At 52.5% G+C, this 20478-nt stretch overlaps 1 protein-coding gene across 5 annotated transcripts in view; it reads left to right on the plus strand.

The window, feature by feature from the left end:
- Positions 1 to 871: 871 nt before the first annotated feature.
- Positions 872 to 20478, plus strand: part of LEXM (lymphocyte expansion molecule) — a 29687-nt gene continuing 10080 nt past the window's right edge. Inside the window, exons 1-11 of one of the 5 annotated variants that reach the window (XR_005122787.1) lie at positions 873 to 1084; positions 1977 to 2064; positions 2543 to 2707; positions 2868 to 2990; positions 7934 to 8071; positions 8220 to 8363; positions 10182 to 10343; positions 11229 to 11351; positions 13184 to 13317; positions 18895 to 19033; positions 20020 to 20041. Coding sequence is in view for 2 of the 5 variants with exons in the window: in XM_037498203.2 (XP_037354100.1) it covers positions 1035 to 1084; positions 1977 to 2064; positions 2543 to 2707; positions 2868 to 2990; positions 7934 to 8071; positions 8220 to 8363; positions 10182 to 10343; positions 11229 to 11351; positions 13184 to 13317; positions 20020 to 20092 (1200 nt within the window). In the remaining 3 variants the exon portion in view is untranslated. Of the gene's footprint in view, positions 1085 to 1976; positions 2065 to 2542; positions 2708 to 2867; positions 2991 to 7933; positions 8072 to 8219; positions 8364 to 10181; positions 10344 to 11228; positions 11352 to 13183; positions 13318 to 18894; positions 19034 to 20019; positions 20436 to 20478 lie in introns of those variants that run through there. The other 4 variants (XR_005122786.2, XM_037498203.2, XM_037498202.2 and 1 more) reach the window with 4 other exon arrangements.

Raw genomic sequence — 20478 nt, forward strand, 5'->3', positions numbered from 1 at the left:
CATTGGGCGTGGCCTGCCAGGGGATCAATTTGCGTACTAGTCCAGTTCCTTCCAGGAACCTTTTTCTCTACAGCTTCAGGCATGTCATCAGTGGGGTGGCTCTCTGCTTCATGTTAGCCTGAAGCCTTGGATTAGATAATCTACACTTGACTCTGTGGGGATAAAGAAGGGGGAGGAGGGGAAAGAACTGACCATGCCCTATCTGGGGCACATACCCGCAACTCCTTTACTTAACAGGTCATACACAGAATTTAGTGTTGAGTGTGACTTCCTCCTCCAGGAAGTCTTCTTTGACCTACGAACCCACAGGCTGGGTCAGAGTCCTCCCTCTCTAACAGGCCTGGCCATGAAGTGTGATTATTCCCTCCAGCCCCTCCACACTTTCAGGCATCCTGCACAACATCTGCCCAGAGTGGGTGTCAGGGCTGTCTGGGGAATGGTGACTGCTGACTCCAACCTGCAACTCTTCCTTGCCTCTCAGGAGCCTTACTCCTGCCCTCCAAGGTCTGACTCCTTGCCAGCTCCCTCCCTGAAGGCAAAGGACAGGCATGCCCTCTTTGCCCAAGTGGCATGTGCCAGACTCAGTTCTAGCAACTGAGGCCCCTCTGTGCACCCAGTGTTCCCATGAGCCTAGGGTGAACCTTTCCTGGGCTTTGCTCCATCAGGCCACTTCAGGCACTGAGAAAAGGCAAGAAACCAGAAATGGCTCAATGAGTGATTCTCAAACCCACCAAATGGCATCCATGTTAACCACCAGGAGGGGCCATTATATATGCAGGGCTAGAGGAAGGATCTCTGGCAAGGGAGTGGTGAAAACGTGCAGAGCAGCGCAGAAGCAAGTCAAGTCTGAGCGCCCTGGGCAAGCGGACAGAGGCAAGAGGGGGCGCCACGCATGCAGACAGCGCACAGTCCTCCCGCTTATCACAGACCCGGGTTGCCTTGACAGCAGCAGGACCGCCTGGCGGGCAGCGCGGAGGAAGATTCCCGCCACAGGTATCTCGTAAGGAACTCGCTGCTTGGCGTGGGTTAGCGCAATGGCCACCAAATGGTTTACTGGGGCGCCCTTTGGAGTGCAGAGCCACAGGTAGGGCCTGGTGGGGCTGTGCTGGTGATTCTGGGCTTGGGAGTCAGCCCCCTTAGCCTGAGAGGGGGTCGGGGGAGGGCCCACGACGCTGCATTGGACTGGGGGTGGGGGGTGGGGGATGGGGTGGGGGTTCCTCCTGTGCTTTCCTGCCCAGAGTTCTTTTACCATCCTATTTAAGTTACTTAAAACCATTTCGAGAGCATCTACTATACACTAGACTCAGAAGCCAAGAGGCTTGGCCCACAGTAGGTCACTCAGCTCAAAGGGAGTGGTTAGGATGTCACCTGGGTGTCTTTCTTTATACATACAATTCATATATATATATTATAATATTATATAATATATATTACATAATATATAATATAATATAAATTATATATTAATATATTGTGTTATATATAATATATATTATATAATGTGTGTGTGTGTGTATCACCTGTGGTCACGTACATATACACTGACAAGTGGCATGTGCCAGTCTCAGTTCTAGCAAGTGGGGACACATCAGTGAACAAAATAGCAAATCTCTGGACTCAGGAGTGTGTGTGTGTGCATGCGTGTGTGTGTGTGCATATGCGCATGTTGGTTAGTGTGAGTATTGAAGAAAAATAAATAAAATGTTAAGCTATAGAGATAAAGAAGGCTGGGGGAAGGAGCTGGCAGGTGCTAAAGGGTGGCTGGGGTTGTGTTGAGAAGCTGACTTCTAAGTAAAGGCCCTTCAGGGAGGCGGGGACCAGGTAAGGGGGTTATCTGGAGACAGGTACCAGGAAGGATAAGACCCTGAGGTGGGAGCAGCCCTGCTCTTCCTTCCTGCCTCAGCCAGCTGGCAGGGCTGGGTGGCAGGGCTGGGTACCAGGTCTTGGACTATCCCTGGGCCTCCACCCCTCCCCAGGTTTGACATCTCTGCTGTTTATCCCAAACATAAGAAGTTCAGCACCTTCACAGAGGCCCCATACTTCAAGAAATATTCCGAAAATGTGGTGAGTTGGTGCAGCTTCCCTGAGCTCTCAGCGGGGTTGGCCACTGCCCCTCAGAGTCCTCTATTCTGTTGGGTGAGCTGAGCTGTATGAGGGGTATACCTTACCCTTCTCCAAGCCCATGGTGGAGCACAGACCTTGACAGGGAGCTGGAGCTCTGGGCGATCCTGCAATGCAGGACTGCAGTGAAAACAGTGTGTGTTGTGGCCCAGAGACCTGCATCCATTCCCCGCTCTTACACACACGGGCTGGGCTCTTGGAAGGGTTACTTCACCTCTCTGAAGTTCTCTGTAAGGGGCCAGTGATGGAGCATGTCCTGATTGCACCCTTAGTACCATGCCCCTTGGTGCCAGGCTGGTTCTGGGGTTGGGGGCCACACAAGGGCATTACCCCAGGTCAGGGCGGCTGCTTGGTGGAAACCTACTCTGTGGGTGGACAGGGTGAGTGTGGCCACCCCAGCTCTGACTGTGCTCTCACTCAGGCCCACATAGGACCTGGGACTTATGGGACCATGGAGACCTGCTTCAGCAAGAAGAAGCTCAAGAGAGAGATGGGCACAGGTTGGGCCAAGGCCCAAGAAGCCACGCGGCTGACCCAGCTGCCCCACTATCAGTACCAGGCTATCATGAAGGAGAAGCGGCAGCAGGTGAGGCCCCAGGGCCACACTTTTCCCTGTCTGTTGGGCCAGGTCCACTTGGTCAATTCTAGCACCCACCCCCCTCCCCACTCCTTCCTAGGTGGACATTCCCAAGTTTAAGGTTTTTAAATATCTGTCTTTCCTTGTCTGCTCTCTTCTCTTGGTGCAGAAGGAAAAACTGGGCCCTGGCTCCTATGACTTCAAAGACTTCATTGAAGTGCTGAAGCAGAAGCCATGTAGCACCCGTGGGCTGCTCAGCTCCGGGGAAATTCGTTTCCGAGGACTCATCGGGGTAGGTATTCTCACCTGTGCCCTGCGCGGTGCCTTCCTCCTGCCGGGCTCCCAGCCGGCTTGGCCAGGCTCCACTCGGGGTCCCACAGCCACTGTGCTTTCCAGTGCCACTGGCTAGCCCATATTCCTGTGTCTGTCTCCCCAGCAGACCTGCTGGCGGGGATGGGCCTGGTTCATCTCTAAGTCTGCAGCACAGAGCCCAGTACCAATGAGGTGCTCAAAAAAAATCCATTCATCCATGAAGCCAGCCAGCCAGCTAGCCAAGGATGATGGACCCCTGCTGGAACCATGGCTCTTCTAGGCCCTGGGGATCAGCAGCGAGAAAGACAAGGTGCCTGCCCACATGGAGCTGGTGTCCTGGTGTAGAAGCAACAGCACAAAAAAGCAAATCATATACAATCAGGTCTGTGAGGACCATGAGACAGGAAGGGCTGGACAGTGGTGGAGATGCAATTTGTAGGCTGGGCAGGGAAGCCTTCTGGAAGGTGACGTTTAAGCAAATGTTCAGGCCATGAGCAGTGGAGACTCATGGTATTTGTGAGAGTATCCAGGCAGAAGAAACTGCAAAGCCTAAGGCCCTGAGGTGGGAACCTCCTGGGGGAGTTAGACCAGCAGACAGGGTTGAGAGTGGAGGAGGCAGGAAGGTTGAGGAGCAGCAAGCTTGCTGGTCAGAAGAAGGACCTTGAATCATGGAGGTTGAGGGGAGGGGTGTTCGGGTCTGGTTCTGAATGCCAGAGAAGATGGGAGGATTTTGATGGGGTGGGGGAGGGTCTGATTTGCATTTTCATAGGGGTGGTGGTTGGAGGCTGCAGGAGTGAAGGTGAGAGGTGGGGATGGCAGGGGGGCTGCAGTGGTATTGGTGTGGGCCAGGTTGTGGGGGGGATACTTACTGGGATTCAAGCTTAGCAGTGAGGTCGCGAGGGAGGAAACAGGAGTCACCCTATTACTGAGCCTGTCTGCACTTTATAGAGTGCCCCTCCACCCAGGCCGGCCAGCACGCCCTCTGTACAGGACACGCATCCTCACGCGTCCTCCCAACTCCTCAAATGCACCGTGATTTTTACACTGCTTTCTGCTCTTGCTGTTCCCTCTGCCAGAAATGCTTCCCCCTCCACCCGCAGCAGCCTCCTTACCCAAGGAGCTCCTATTCACCCCTCAGCTTTCAGCTCCATGGTTTTGACCTGACCTCCACTGGGTGAGGTCTGTCTTTCCCAGGAGCCCTGACTGTGGAGTGCGGTTAGTATCTCTCTCCCTCTGGACATCAGCCCCTGAGGGTGGACCACATCTACCTGCTTCATTCACTCCAGAATTTCCAGGTCCTGGCAGTGCCTGGCACATAGTAGGCATGAGTAAGTACTTGTGGACTGAGTAAGTGCATGCTTGCCTACTTAAAGTACCAGGTGCTCCAAAACATTCTACATTTTTGCAGTGAGTCCAGATGAGTCCTGGGCATTCAGAGAGGACAAGCAACTTGCCCTAGGCCGCACACCAGGGCCTTTCCCCCAGACCTCACCCCTGTGAAACCTGCTGTGAAGCCTGGGAATTAGTCTGTGCCACTTCAGGGGATGAGCACATGCATTTTTGGGTGCAGAAGCTGTAACTGTGAAGCAGGGAGAGGGGGGCACCTGGAGGCATTTAAAATGAGTCATTACCTTCAAATCTACAGTAATAATAGCTGACACTTAACAGCACTATCACGTGCCAGGCAGTGTTCTAAGCACTCGAGTGTACTAATTAATTTAATCTTCACAACCATGCCATGAAGTCGGCACTATCATCATCTCCACTTTACCGATGAGAAAACTGAAGGGCTGAGAGGTTAAATAATAGCCCAAGGTCACAGAGCTACTAAGCGGCAGAAGCAGGTTTGGAATCCACGGGGTCCACATACCCACTGCCCTTTACCCACAGACTCGGTGCGCTTGGATTCCGTTCTTGGCTGTCCGCGGAGGACAGAGTCTTATGTCAGCGCCCGGCCCAGCTGATGCCAGAGGAGTTGGGGAACAACTCTCATGCTAGCTATTTGCTTCCTGTGTCCCCAGCCGCCAGCACTGGGGAACCTAAGTGGTGGCCGACTTGGTTGAGCTGAGGTGTCACGGCCTGTCCCTCGCTCTGGCTGTCTCTTCTCCTCTTGGTCCCCATATCGCTCCACAGTAGCCTCTGCTTGGCTCTGCAGGATTTCTCTGAGCTGCTGTCCTGGGCTCAGGGCTGGTTAGTCAGTTCACAGAGGTGGCGCTGAAGAAGGCAGTCCCCGAAGGAGGGCAAGTCCTGGGCCGGCTGCAAGACCTGGGCTGGGAACCCCATGCCGCCTCTGCTCCCTCCATTTGCACCCCCACTACTGAAAGTATAGAAATGCCACCCTTCCCAGGGGCCTTCCCCAGTGCCAATGCCAAGGCATGAAGGTGCCCAAAGCACTAAGGGGTCCCACCAGCTCTTCCCAAATCAGACTGGGTGGCCCGACCACCCCCCCTAGGCAAAGGCAATGTCCTCTGTGGGCTTATAACCCCACCCCTCCTGGTCATTGATGGTTGCTGCCATCCCCTTTCCCTCTCTTGACTCTGTGGGTACTGGGTTTTGCACTTGATCTTAGCCAAAAGGCCGAGAAGCGATGGTACTGGGTTCTGTAGCCAAGTTCCTTGCAGATGACGCTAGATCCCACCCAGGGTTTCCCAGGCACCTTAAACTCTGCATGCCTCCCCCCAACCCACAGGTCAGAAACTCCCCTGGGACTGCTCATCCCCGGGAATGGTGCTGCCTTGCCAGAGCCAGAAACCTTGCAGGGCCTCTAGGGCCTGTGCTTTTACCTTGTGCTCTTCATCTATCCTCTTCCTTTCATCTCCACAGCCTCCACCATGGCCCAGGCCCCAGCCCTCTTGACCAATTTCTGAATCCCCTACTCATCTTCCTCAGCTTTCCTCCTGCCTCAGAATCCGACCTTGCTGCCCCTCCCTACCCTCTTCCCAGCACACCTCTCCCATTTGGTCTGGGGTATTGCCTGGCATCCCTGTCTTTGCCCCTCTGCCTGCAGGACCTGCCCCTCTCCCACCCCTGTCTTTGGAATCCTTCTCATTCATTATGCCCCAGCTAAAAAAAATCTTGTAAATGAAGATTGAATTACTCACACCTGGGACCCAAAAGCTCGGCAACATAGCCTCGTTCAAATCACGGGCTTTCACGTCAACCCAAGTATCTTATTATCTCTGAACCTGACGGTTTTAGGGGACAGATGAATCCATGCCAACAGAGCACCAGCACCAGCACCAGGTCCACGAGCTCCCAATTTGCTCCTTGTTAGAGCCCCGTTCTCAGGTCTCCCAGGGCGGGCTCATTGCCCTCCCACCCCAGTGCCTACCATAGCGCCTGGACGGTAGAGACTCAGAAAGATCATGGAGCTTGGTGTTGGGACCCTAAACTTGGACAAGTCGTCTCTGAGAGTCAGTTTCCCCATTTGTTAATTGTGGATGGTGCTGATTGGATCTTTTCCCTTCGCCTCTGGGACAAAGATGTTAAGATTTGTGAAGGACTCACTTAATAGATGCTGCAGAGACCCAGCTCAGCCCTGGGCGCTTGGAGGAGGCCGTGTGTCATCCTGTTGCTCTGAAGGTGAACAGATTGGATGCCCACAGTGGCCTGACTTTCCCAGCAGCGCTCCCTGCCCCTCAGCCATACTCTGTGGAGCTGCTTCCCAGAGCTGCGGGGAGCGGGGTGGAGGGAGGGGTGGGAGGTGGGCAGGGCTGAGCCATCTGTGGAACAGCAGCGACCCCACATGGCTAAAAGGTGCAGTTCTGCAGCAAACTTCCTGCCCGGTCCCTACCCAAGGACCCCCAGGCCCTCACTCGCCCACCACCCACACTGCAGGGTGGCTCTCCTCACGCCACTTACAGAGAGCATACTTCTGATCCTGGCAGTCAGGGCCCCGGCAGGTCATTTCAGCCACGATTCTCAACCTCTTCTACCTCCTCCTCCTTCACCCCCCACCCCCACCACTGACCATGTGACAGTTGTGCCCACTTTGAGTTGGAGCAGAAGGCTTTATAGACATTATTTAAATAGTGGGAGAAAGAACCCCCATTTTACAAATGTGGGCCATGAGGCTCAGAAGTATTAAATGGGGGCCTCCCTGGTGGCGCAGTGGTTAAAGACACAGCACTATCAAGCTATTGCAAGCCACTGCAGCACGAGTTGGATCCCCTTCCCCCCACCCCCAGGGAGCAATCCACATGGTGCAGCAGACCTCTCCTGTCTCCCCCGCTGCACCACTCAGCAGTGTATTTCAGTCCATTTGCCTGTTCTGCTCCTCACTCTGTCTCCTCTCACCCCCTGCATCTCTGGTCTACACCCCAGTTCTTATATGCATAAATAAATAAATCTTAAATAAAAGAAGTATTAAATGGGTGCCGAAGTTCACTCAGCTAGGAAGCAGCAGAGCCAAAATTTGAACCCAGGACTCCAGATCCTCCCAGTACAGTGGGAAACCCATTCATGCAAATGCAGGATTATGACTTCGAGCAGAATTTCTGAGATCCCCCCACCCCCCAAAGCAAGCAGCTGGGCTGATAGGGGAAGGAAGACTTCATTCCCAGGCACTGGCTTTGCAGATTTAGAAGTTTCCAAAGCAGTGGAGGCAGGAAGAGCATCTTGGGTGTTAGTAATAGCACATGCATGCAGAGACAAGGAGGTTGGCAGAATGACATGGGTTTGGGGACCAGAAAGGAGCCCACTCTGGCTAAGAATGGGATGTCAGAGGAAGTGGTGAAAGGTAAGCTGCAAAGGTCAGGGGGGCTTAGCGGAGAGTCTGAGCTTGGAACTGAAATTCTGGGCAGTGGTAGAGGTTCAGTCTGTGGACCTGAAAATCCCGTTCCCCTCCAAGGGCATCTCCTCCTCAGATGCACTCAGCACAGGGAGCGGGATTGGCGGCTATTGTGTGCTTTTCTCCCCCTGCAGAACTACTACCCAGGTCCTGGAAATTACGGGGAGAAAGGCAACCCCTACACTAAGCTGGAGGAGAGTGCTTGGAACCGGTCTCACTCCGAGGGTCTCATGTCCAAGATGTCCAACAAGCCATCCCCTTTGGCTCATCAGGTAGCCCCCCTTGCCGGGCCAGGCTTTGCCTTGTCCACCTTCCTGCAGAGTCTTACGGGGAGGCTCCCAGAAAGATGGGGAACAGCTGGGGTGGTGGGTCAGCCCTAGCAGTTTGCCTGCAAGGCTGGTCCTCTGTGCTCTGTTCTAGGGGAGCGGCCTGGCACCAGGCACCTACCGCCTCAAAAGTGGCATCGAGACTTACATGGCACGATCTGTGAGCACCCGAGGACCCTATGACATTTTCTCTGGCGACCGACACAAGCCCCAGCCATATGGACATTACGCTGTGCTGGTGTGTGCCCAGGCAGGGGTGGGGGTAGCTTTCCCAGGAAGATGCCAGGTCTCAGTTTTCAGCAGGAGCACCACCCTGGGTGCCTTTACCCCCACAGCAAGGGCAGGGCATGGCTTCTGTGTTATGTGGGGAAACTGAGGCTGGCTACCCAGCTGCTCAGGGAAGAGTCAGGTTTTGAATTTCAGTATGTGGGTCTGGCTTTGCCACCAGTTCTGTCTCACTTGACTTGGCATGAGCTGCAGGGGAGGTGCAGTTGGCCACGATGCCAGGACTGGGTGGGAGACTGGTCACCAGATCTACAGGGACCTTGGAGGCACAGGTCTAGGTATCCTGCTGCCCCAGGCATCCCGGGTCCAGCTTAGCTGACAGGGCTGGTGGCAGTACTCTGTTAACATGGCAGAGACTTGGAGCACCAGCACAGGAAACTGAGGCGGAGTTTTGCCTTGCCACCTCCCTTTCCTGCACACGTCAAATTCCTGTGGTGTGATTCATGGGAAGCTATACTTTGCTCTCTTTGGACTCATAGCAATTGGAATTGTTTGTCTTTACCTGCTTATTTTATGTGCACCTTGTTCACTCTGTGTACCTTCAGGCCAGGTCATAGTCCAGGCACAGGGAAACCTGCCTTGGCGAGCCTGTAGTAAAGGGCTTCGGGAGAGCCAGAAAGGGGTCAAGAGGGTGGAACAGGGACCTCCCTGGTGGCGCAAGGGGTTAAGCACCGCACTATGAAGCAATCCACAGCCTCTGTAGCACGAGTTCAATCCCCGGCCGGCCAGGAAGCTACCCACATGGCGCAGCAGACCTCTCCTGTCTCTCCTGCTGCTCCCCTCAGCAGTGTATTTCAGTCGATCTGTCTGTTCTGTTCCCCACTCTGTCTCCAGTGAATCCTCTCACCCCGCCCCCCATCTCTGACTTGTACCCCAGCTCTTGTGTGCATGGGTAGATGGGTCTTTTAAAAAAAAAAGAGGGTGGAACATTGAAATACTTTGGGAGCAGGTGGAAAATAGCTGCTGAACTGGGCCCCCCAATCTGGCTCTTCCTGGAACCTCCCACATCTCCCCATGACCAGCTGCTGAAGTGTCCAGCACAGCAGGAGCTTCCAGACCTCCTCCTGCAGGCACCACCACCAATGCCCAGTCAGGATGACAGCACAATGTTGCTATTGTCTAAAAAAATAGCCTTTTTTTTTTTTTTTTAGAGAAGATGCAGGTCCATGCTAAAACTGAGCAGAACATAGAGGATTCCCACCTACCCTCTGTCTCCCCCACCCCCATCAACATGCCACCCCTGAGTGGTATGTTACTTACAGCGGATGAGCCTACAATGGAAGCGTCACTGTTACCCACAGCCCCTAGCTGACATCCAATTCGCTCTTGGTAGCTTATATCCTTTGGGTTTGGACAAAAGGACCCACTATTATAGTAACATACAGAGTAGTTTCACTGCTGTAAAAATTCTTGTTCCCTCCCTCCAGAAAAATATCAACAACACTGGTTTTTGAATATTTGGACTATTGCTCCTGCTTAGGGTAGTATGTGACCCAGTGAATGTCTGTGAAGCAAGTGAAAGGAAGGATGGAGTAACGCAGCTGGTGGGAGCGTGTGGCCCCAGGTGGGAGTTGCTGGAGACTCCCTCAGACTAACCCACACTCTGGCTGGGGGGCTCATCCCTGCCTGCCCAGGTCTGGCCTCGGGAACAGGTAGGATGGGCACGGATGCCCTGTGTGGTCCCTCGCTGTTCTTCCATTGCTGGTCAGTGCTCAGAAAGGGACTCTTCATTTTTCGGGTCTAACAGAATCCTTTTTCTTCTGTGTCTCAGAAAAAAAAGCCCAAAGAACTGTCGAGTTGCAAGACCTTCGTGGAAGAACTTCACTCACGTTACAAGAAGAAGCACGGGGTTTTTTCAGATGTTCCCCGCAACCCTGAAACCCCTCCAGAGAGGATTTACTGGGCTACCCTTAGCCAGTGTCCCCGAAAGCTAGTCAGTATTCCCCCATGGCCTTCCTTCCTCTCTTGGCTCTCCTGTAGGGGGCTGGAGTTAGGTGGAGGCTTATCCAGGGGGTGCAAACGAGGGGTATCAGGCTCAGCTCAGATCTTGCACATTCTAGTCACCTTGAGTAAGGCCCGCTCACTCTTTGTGCCTCTGTTTACCCAGAAGTCCCCTGTGCCTTGCCCTTCACTCTGTCTCTCCTCCCCTGGAGAGAGGAAGGGAGAAAACTGGGGCAGGGCACCCTTGCTCCGACAAGGGGTGGTGGACTCCACTTGGGGGTGAGGGTGTGCAGTCAGACCAAGCAAGGTCTGTCCCCCAGGGAGAGAACTGCTAAGGGCTTGGGAAAGAAAGAGGCTGGAGATAGGAAAAGGTGGACCGACATTTTCTGCAGGCCTGCTGGCTTAGGCCCCTCCCAGCTTCCCCCCATCCCAAGGGAAGGATGACCTGCATTTTACAGATCCAGAAACTGAGGCCCAGAGATAGGGAGGGATTTGCTCAGGCTCTTCCAGCAAAGACAGAAGGTGCTGGGATTGAACCCAGCTCTTCTTGCTCCAGCTCTGTGTGGGTCTCCTCAAGTTGGGGCCGGGAGCCTCTCTGGACCCTGCCAGGCCACAAGAGTCCTTGGGAGCCTGAAAAGAAGTGTCAGGCTGATGGGGGAAGGGAGAGTGGGTGGCATGGGTCATGTGGGCACAGCAAGATCCCTTTCTCCCACAGGAGAGGCTCCTGGTGAGTTGGGGATGGCAGGGAACCACCTGCTGTCTTTGGCTCAAGGTCCAGGGTGGCCAGAATGGGGAGGTCAGGTCAGAGCGCTCTCATGCCCTGGCCCCAGCTGACCACCACGAGCCTCTCCACCTGCACCTCTTTCCTTCCCTCTAGGACACATCGGGTCCTGGCATGTGGCTTCCTGTGGAGAAGAAATGCAAACACGTCAACCAGCCCCCCTTCCTGCTGTCCTCCAAGAGGCCAGGCAAACCCTACCAGATGCTTTTGGGAGCCTGGGTGAGTGTGCTTGGGGTGGGGTTCCTGCTGCTGGGTAGCTCTAAACCCTTCTTGCCCCCTAGGAAGTGACGATCTGCGTGAGCAGGATCCCACCTCTTTTCTCCCCCAGGGACTATGCCGGGCTCCCACCATCTTCTTTCTCAAAGACCCTGGTTTCCAAACATGAGCAAGCATTACTATCATGTGGGGAGGCAGGGGGGCTTGTTAAAACACAAAACTTCTGCCCAGTAAGCCTGGGGTGAGGCCAGGAATTCTAATTTGTTCCCAGGTGAGGCCCATGCTGCCTTTCCAGGCGCTCAAGACAGGGGAACACACCCTCCATTCTCTTTATATTGGTCTGGGGGCTGCAGGAACTGCTGAAGTTGGCTCATTTCCCCTCCTGGTTAAGAACCCCTCGGCCCCTCCTCCCATTCCCTCCCCAGAGGCATCCTGTAAGGTAGGGGAGATTTTAGTTTTGTGTTCCTGCCTTCTTAGCTCACACTATTGGCAGTGACCTCATTTGTTTCTTATTCCCGGCCTCCAGGTTTTAACTGCACACATCAGTGTCTGTAATCCTTCAGAAAGGTGCACGGATTGCCACAAAATAGCCTGACCATGCGGCCACCCTCCAGAACATTGAAGATCACATTTCTGGCACCCCAACACCCCCTTCCACTCCAATCCCATCAGGCCACCCCCATCCTGACTTCTAGTAGCGTGTATTAGTTTTATGTGGCTTTGAACACCTTTATATTTTTAAGCTCCCTCCTGGATTCCCAGGGAACATATTGCCTGTAACATCTGCCTTCCCGCACTGCTCCCACTGCCCCAGACAGCACCCCACACCTCCATTTTACCTCCTCCAGGGATGGCTTGTTCCCCAATGTACCTGCGCTCCAATACCCTGCCCATTCATGTGAAGCCCAACCGGCCAGTCCCACATCCTTTTTCTCGCTCCCAGCTTGCATTTCCTGCAGAGGAGAAAGGGTCTTTGCTTGGGGCTCCCAAGTAAGATGTTTAGAAAAGGGCCAAAGGACCAAGCTATGACCACCAGGCTGGCCCTCCAAAGTGGGAAGGATTGATGGGATGTCAGGTTCCAGAGGCTGAGCCCTGGGGATGGGGGTGTCTGCGCGCACACCCAGCGGGAGCCTACTTCTTCATGAACCAAGTCAAGTTTGACTTTGCATTGGACTCCTGGGTCCCCAGCATCTCCCGGCCCCACCCCAGGCACTGCTCCTCTACAGATGGCAGGGTTTTTGTCCTGTCGTCTCCTGGGTCAGAACAGGCACTCCAGCTTGGATTTCTTGGTGGGATGGCATATTCATTTCCCAAGGCTGCCATAGGAAAGTTCCACAAGCACACTGCTTTAAAACAAGAGACATGTCCTATCACTGTCCTGGCAGCAGAAGTCTAAAGTCCGGTTGTTGCCAGGGCCACGCTTGCTCTCAGACCTGCAGGGGAGAACCGTTCCAGCCTCTCTCTAGCTTCTGCTAGTGGTCAGTGGTCCTGTGCCCACCTTGGCCTGTGACTACATCACTCCAACCTCTGCCTCTCTCATATGGCTGTCTCCCGGTGTGTCTCTTTTTATAAGGACACAGTCACATTGGATTAAGGACCTGCCCTACACCATTGTGACCTCATCTCAACTAATGAACCTGTTAGCTATTTCCAAATAAGGTCACTCCGAGGTACTGGTGGTTAGGACTTCAGCATGTCTCTTGGGGGAGGGAGGGCACAATACAACCCCTAACAAGTAGAATAGGGCAGAGCCTGCGGGTGGGGGAGGAGGCTTGAGATCAAGTCTCAAGCCAGGCATCCAGCTTGCTAATGTGCTGCCTGCTCTCCCGGTGCAGAACCCGGTAGGTGTGGGCCGCTACCTCAACACCTGGCTGATCGAGACAAAGGACCGGCGGCAGCGATACCAGTCTCTGTTCCTGGGCGAATCTAAGCGCTACCCCTCAGACCCGGTCAAAGACAAGCTCATGCAGTGAGTGTTGCAGCAGCTCCAGCAGAGACAGGGCAAGGGTTACCTTGAGGTGCAGGGGGAGGGTCCCCCCACCCATGGCCATTCCAGGCTCGCTCTCTAAGGGGATACAGTTGCTACCTTGGCACTGGAGTTGCTCCTGGCCAGCTGCTTACTGGCTGTGTGAGGTGGGACAGCCCCTTCACCTTCCCTCAGCGGTCAACTAAACAGAGAACTGTGGAGAACCAAATGAGGTGCTCTAGCTAAAGCTCCTGGTAAGGAAACAGAACTCTGTCAATCCTGACCCCTCCACTAGCAGTCCACCCAGCTTCTCCACATGAAACCTCAGTTTCTTGGTGCTGGTGGTGGGGCGGGTAGGACTCATTTCAGGACGTTGCTGTGAAGCTTGAGGCAGAGGGTGCATGCAATTATGGTAACTATAAGCCAGCTTGCAGATGTGAGCTCCTGCTTCTGCTGCTGTCAGAGAGCCCAACAACTGGTTTCATTATATGCCATTTTGTATCAAGTTGGTTTCCCTCAAGCTATGGACACCATTAAGTGAGCACCCATTGTAGTGTCAAAGCATCCATTAGGGGGACATGGATAGCTCTAAGTGCTCTTAATATCAATCAAGAAAGAGTCAAACCCAATGAAACCTTCACTCGACTCTAGAAGTTAAAAAAATGTGAAAATAAAGCAGGAGTAAAGAGTTCATAAAAATGAGTGGAGGCTGGCTGGCTGGCTGTTGCTCACAGCTCCTCGGGGCTGACGCGATACTGCAGTCCCTGCCTCTCCGGGCCTGGCCACTGTCCAGCGTGCCTGAGGAGGCACAGGGGCAGCAGGTCCACACGCTGCAGAGGTGCAAGGTGCGTGCCAGCACTGCCTTGCCCTCTTATACATGAGTAAGGGAGGCATGGTGAGGTGGCCTTGAGGAGTTACTCAGAGTCCTGTAGCAAACGGGAGGCCTGGCAAGGACCAGAAACGGTGGTTCTGACCCTGTGCTTCCTTCAGCCTCCTCCTCTGTCAGGTGTGGAGGGGCCATGGGTGGCTGAATACCTGTCCTTGATGTTTGCTGTCTTCAGGTCGGCAAGGGAGGCATTTGTGGGAGAGTTGCAAAGACTCCTCCTGGAATGTGTAGTTACAACTGCTCTTTTTCACCTCTCACTCCCAAGCTTCACCTGTATCTTTCTGCCAAACCGCAGAATTCTGGGCTTCTAGCCAGGTAGCCTGGGATTTAACTCCTATGTGGGAGAGACGGTCTTTTGTTTTTCATTCTTCAGAGCTATGTATACAGTAAGTGCATCATAAATGTGGTTGGCTGACCAATGGAGCAGGTTTCCCATCTGATCACCTTCCTAGCCCTGCCGTAGCCAGGCCGTCTTCTTCTGGCCCACCCTCTGACCATGGCCACGGACTTTGCACCACTCACTTGCTCTAGTCCACTGGGCCTTTCCCCACACTGTGATCTGTTCTTGGAATATTCTCCTAGTTTTTTTTTTTCTGGAAAGCTCCTATTTATCCTTCACAACTCTGCTTCCCTGATTTTCCCAGACAATGTCTCTTTATTCTCAGCCTCTTGTGCATTCCCAGGTTGGAGCACTTTTCCTATTACGTTGTAATTATTCAGATGCCCGTGGTCCTTGCTAGACAGAACCGCTCTATTCTTTAGCTCCAGGGTGTAGCTGGCACGCCTAAGAGGCGCTCAATAAATATCTGAAGGGTGAGTCAGCACATTAAGGATGAAATGGTGCAGAGTCTGAATAGCTCATGAAAGAAAGAATGCATGGGAAACTCCCCATTTCACTTGACAGAAGCTTACTTTTCCTTTTGTCTTTTTTTCCATCTGCATTTTATGATTTTTTAAAAAAAACCTACAGCATACTAGAAAGGATTTCCCAAGGGTGAACCTGTATGTCCACTGTTTCGACATTATCAGTAATGTTTTACTCTTACTTGCTCTGTGACTTATCTTTCTACCTATTTTCTATCCCTCTGTTAATCATCCTCTATTTTGAGATTTTCCAAGCAAATGGCAGACACCTATCCCCTTTAAATCCTAGTGCAAACAGCCTTTTAAGCAGTTTAAACTAAACCAATATTCCTTGTCCAGGAATTTGAGTTGAAATCATAACTATCCATTCTTTGTAATAATCATCATAACAACAATTGATGCCTGCATTCATAGACTATACAATGTACGATGTGATTTTGTACATATTCACTGTACAAAGTAACTTTAAAACTTAGGTATTGCTCTTGGTGTTTTTTTCAGTTGAGACATGGAAGGTCAGAGAGAAAAAGTGATTTCCTAAATCACTTGCTAGTCAGCGGTGCTCCTTTGTGCAGTCTTTACAGATTAATTGACCACTTACCCCGTGCCAGGCACATCCTGGCTGCTGGACCACCGCAGGAGAGAACGTCCTGTCCCAGAGTGGCTGCCAGCTCACAGGGGAGGGGCCAACCACGCAGTGTGAGGACAGGATGAGGTCAGCTGGGACCCAGAATTTCCCTATGTTCAGAAAGCTCCCCCACTCCTTTCCCCACTGTTTCCTGGAGGATGAGACTGTTATAGGACAGGGAAAAGGGTCAGCCCAAACCCCGCAAACCTGCCTATTCTAAATGGGTTCTGCCATCCGCCGCATCAACACAAAACATAGGAGACTTTAATGAAAAGGAACTTTAATAAAACTAGGAAACAATACAGGTAAGGCAAAGAATCTAGTTTCTAAATGAAGCACCCAAAGTTACCCGTCCCCTCGTGGGTAAAAGTCCATCCATATGGGATTGGCCCAGAACAAGGCCCCAAAGCCTGCTACAAGTCTAAAGCATCTTCCAGTGGGGACCCACAGAAAAGGGTCACAAACAACTGGACAAGCCCAGAAGGAAAAGAGCAAAATCAACATCAAGATAAAAGCTGCCGGGGCCTCCCCGGTGGCACAGCGGTTGAGCGCTGGGTTGCGAAGCTGCCTGCAGCCTCTGCAGCGCCGGTTCAATCCCCGGCTGCTCCCCGGCTGCCAGAGGAGGGTCCCACATGGCGTGCAGACCTCTCCTGCCACCCGCTGCTCCTCCTGAGCAGTGTGCTTCGGTCCTTCTGCCTGCTCTGCTCCCCACTCCGGCTCTGGTGAATTCTCTCACCCTCCCGCGCTTCTGACTGTACCCAGTGCATGTATAAATAAAAATAAATCTTTAAAAAAAAAAAAAAAAGATAAAAGCTGCCATGGTCACCTCCCCACGGGTCTCACCCACATCTGTGTCACCCAGTCCACGACCAAAAGACAAGCGCAGTTTCTTCACGTGTCTCTAGGCTCCATGCGCCTCCTCCAGGTCTCCTGGCTCCATCCTGCTTCCTTCCTTAGTCTCTTCTTCCGCTTTTTCTCTTCCTGCTCAGCTCCACCCTCCCTTGGGTGGGGCAGGGAACCTCCCCCTTTCCTGGGGACCACCCTGTTACAAGACCAGCAAAGAAGGCTCTTTGAACCCAGGAAGGCTAAGGCAGAGTCTGTCGACCCGTCTCTCTGTGCTTACCCCACCTGCGCTCACCCCTTTGTGCCTGCCACTATGGTGGAGATTGGGCAGTTTGGAGAGGAAATGGAGACTCAGGAAGTTCAGCATGGGGGCCCTGTCCCCTGTAAATCCCATTACACATTCACTCTGCACCCCAGAACTCCAGAGATTGCCACAGAGATGACCGGGCACTAGGGAAGGATCGGGCCTCAGGCCCAAGGGCAGGCAGCCTGGAGAAAGGCCAGTGTCTTACTTTTCCTTCCTTGTGACCTTCCTCTCCTTCTTCCCTCCTCCTATCTCCCTTTGTTTTTGGTGAGGGTGAGTGGGCATGGACACAAGAGCATATCTCTGGACTGAGAGAGATGCCCGGTCCACGTGGGAGGGTGGTGCAGAGAGATGGAGTGTATTCCGGGCTGCAGCCTGGGCCTGGAGAGACAAACCAGCTTAGCCTGTTGGGGGTGACGGAGCAGCTGGCAGGTAGGGCTTGGGAAGGGGATAGGAAAGTGCAGAAGCAAGACAGACCAGGCAGGGTGGGAATGTATCTTTCTGTAGGAGTTTGACCTTCATGCAGACACATACCTGCAGGTCAAGCATTCAACAAACAGCCGAGTGGGTAAACACAGGAGGAGGTCTTGGGCAAGGGCCATTGGAAGCTGTAATATTAGCTTTGCTAATAGGCAAAGCTGTAATATTGGCTTTGCCTCCTCATGGCAGAAACCCTGAGAGATTGTGAAACTTCAGTGGACCCCAACAGGAGCCTAGGATTTGGGGAGGAGACTGTGGTTCTGTGGCTTACAAAGCTGTGTGCATGTGATTAAATTACCTGAGCTCCCTGGGGCACACTGTGTTCCTCCAGTGACCTACCCTCTGCCCCGGGGCCAGCCTGGCTCACTGTGTCCTGAGGGCTATGTGACCCGCCTTATTCCGACCAGCCTGACTTCCCATTGATGGGACCTGATTGAGGCTCTGAAGTTTGTGGGCTTTAGGATGAGTGCAGGTTAAACTGCTGTGCCAGCCCCCAACTGGGTGGCCCCTGGCGACTAAGCCAGCCTCTTGGTTCTCAGCTGTGGGCTGGGATCATGACGTCTGTCTCACAGGCCAGGGTCTGTTTAGAAGACATACTTGCTACCTGCCTCCCTTCCCATAGACCAGCCTCTCTCAGCAGGCCGCCCTTGGCATTTGGGGGACACCTCTTCATGGAGCCAGGTACCTCCCCTGCCTTTGGCACGATGTGTAGCATCCCTGGCAGCTGCCAGTGTTTGCCTCCTCCCCTGTCTCTGTGACAGTCCTGACTCTGCATATTTCCATTGCCCCTGTGGGACATGGACCACTTCTAGGTCAGCCACTTCAATCTAGATCCACTACTGGGTGCCAGCTGTGTGCGAGGAAGTCCCTGGCATTGCCCTTACAGAGGTTGTGTGTGACAGTGGACAGACCGGGACCTGGATGGCAGGAAAACAGATTTTCCACCCCAGGACTATACGAATGATTTCATTTTGTTCTGACTCTGAGTATACATCTGTCCTGTGTTCAACTGGGACCTTTATTCAAAGCACATGGAGTTAGGGCTTAGCTCCAGTCCATTGGCGCTAAGTTGCGTGGACTTTACCCCGCCTGGGAGAAGTCACAGGATTTTTGTTTTAAAGTCAGATTTACAAGAGTAATAACTGATATATAGTAAAATCCACCCCTTTAAGGCATATACTTCCGAGTTTTGACAATGCATGTAGTCATGCTGTAATCACCCAAGCAAGCTAAAGAATATTACCACCCCAGTTTCCTTGTGCCCTTTGTAGCTGGTCTCCTCCCCTGCACCCTGGTGACTACTGAGATGGTCAAAGCGCTGTAGTTCTGCCTTTTCCAGAATGTCACATAAACGGAGTCACGCCATATGTAGGATTTTGTGTCTCTTTCATTTTACATGAAGCTCTCAGGTCCACTTACCTGGTTGCATAGATCATAGTTACTTCCTTTATCTATTTCTAAGGTGAGGGACATTCAGGTGGTTTCCTGTTTGGACAGCTTTGAATAAAGCTGCTGTACAGAGTCAATAAGGTCTTTGTGTAGACATAATTTTTGCTTCTCTTTGTTAATATCTAGAGCAGGATCTCTAGGTTGCTTGGCGAATGTATTCTAACTCTATAAGAAACAGTCAAGTGGCTTTCTGAGAGGGCTGTACCATCAGCGATGTATGTGGGTCTGATGACTTCAAGTCCTTGTGAGCACGTGGCATTATCAGGTATTTCTTTTTTGTTCCGTTTGCTAAAGTGAACCTTCCTGAGAGGCCCATTTCCTTGTGGTTTGAATTTGCGTTTCCCTGATGACAAGACATTGAGCATCTTTTGAGGTGCCTCCTCCACCTACTTTTGTACTTAGGAAAAAAAAAATGGGTTGTTTTCTTAGTTTTGAGAGTTATTTAAATATTATTAGATACGCGTTTTGTCAATATTTTCTCCCACTCTCTTAGAAAGGTTTTAATCAGAAGTAACTTGTGTTTTAAAAAATGTCACCTGTGGCATTTTGGGGTGAAGGTGTAGGGCAGGGGAGGGATAGAGACCACGAGGTGGTTTAAAGATCCAAGTGACAGCTGAATCTGAGCCAGGGACCTTGGGAGAGGGGAGAATGGAGCCTTGAGGACCCACCCATATTAGTAACACCCTTTTCCACCTCGTGAGCTCCTGGGAATAGGATAGTTATAAAGTTCTGCCTTCAAGGAGTTTGCATCTTGGTGGGGAAGCAGACCAGAAACACATAATGGCTGGTAGATGCTGCTTGATCCACGAAGCAGAAGGTTCTCATGGAAATGCCTTCTTCTGAATGGCTCCCAGAATGGCACCAGAGTCCCCGGAAGTTCCACTCTGATGACAGAATCGGGAGGAGCACAGACCGAGGTCTACTGGCTCTCACTAGGCCCTTTGGGGAGACCTCAGGCAAGCCCCATTAGCCTGAAGGCCACTCCCTTTCACAGCTGGGCTGGATGGCCTTTCAGGTGCTAGGATTTTGTGTTTGAAGTTCTTACAAAGCCACATGGGGGCTCCGGTGAGTCATACTAAGTATAAAATAAAGGCACCTCCTCCTTGGAACAAGGCTGTCTAGGTAGAAAGGCTCTAAGGGGTCATCTACTTTGGCTTCTCACTCAATGTCAAATCCATGGACGCACAAGCAACGGCAGATTCATTGCCTTCCAAGGCACCAGTTCCATTTTCTCTTTCTCTTTTCTTTAAGGGAAAGGATCACACCTTTTACTAAAGGGAAGTGTCTTCCAACCGTGGATTACAGTTCAGATCCTACTCCTTAAAGCTGCTTACAGAGGACGGCCTGCGGGGACCGGAGGGCCCTAAGGCCTGAAGACTAGTCTGGGTATGGGAGGGTAGGCGTGGGAATGGGTTTTTGGGGTGAGAGGGGGATGCCTGGGAGAGCAAAGAGGTGTGTGGAAACATGTACCTGGAGGTCACGATGTCTGTGGGGACAGCTGGGGCCAGATGTCTTTTGATGAGATCTAGTATCCTAAGATTCAAATTGGTCAGTGACGTGAATAAGGGAGCCAGAGGGCAGATGGACGCAAGGGTGGAATGTGGAGACACTCTGGGAACCCCTTCTATTCTAAAGCCAAAGTGCTTGACTGGTTCATTAAAATCCAAAATTAGGAGTGTAGCATGTCATAAGGCAACTAAGGCCCTCCAG

The sequence above is a fragment of the Talpa occidentalis genome, unplaced genomic scaffold, assembly GCF_014898055.3.
Source record: "Talpa occidentalis isolate TD23 unplaced genomic scaffold, MPIMG_talOcc4v2.1 talOcc4.9, whole genome shotgun sequence".
Classification (NCBI taxonomy): domain Eukaryota; kingdom Metazoa; phylum Chordata; class Mammalia; order Eulipotyphla; family Talpidae; genus Talpa; species Talpa occidentalis.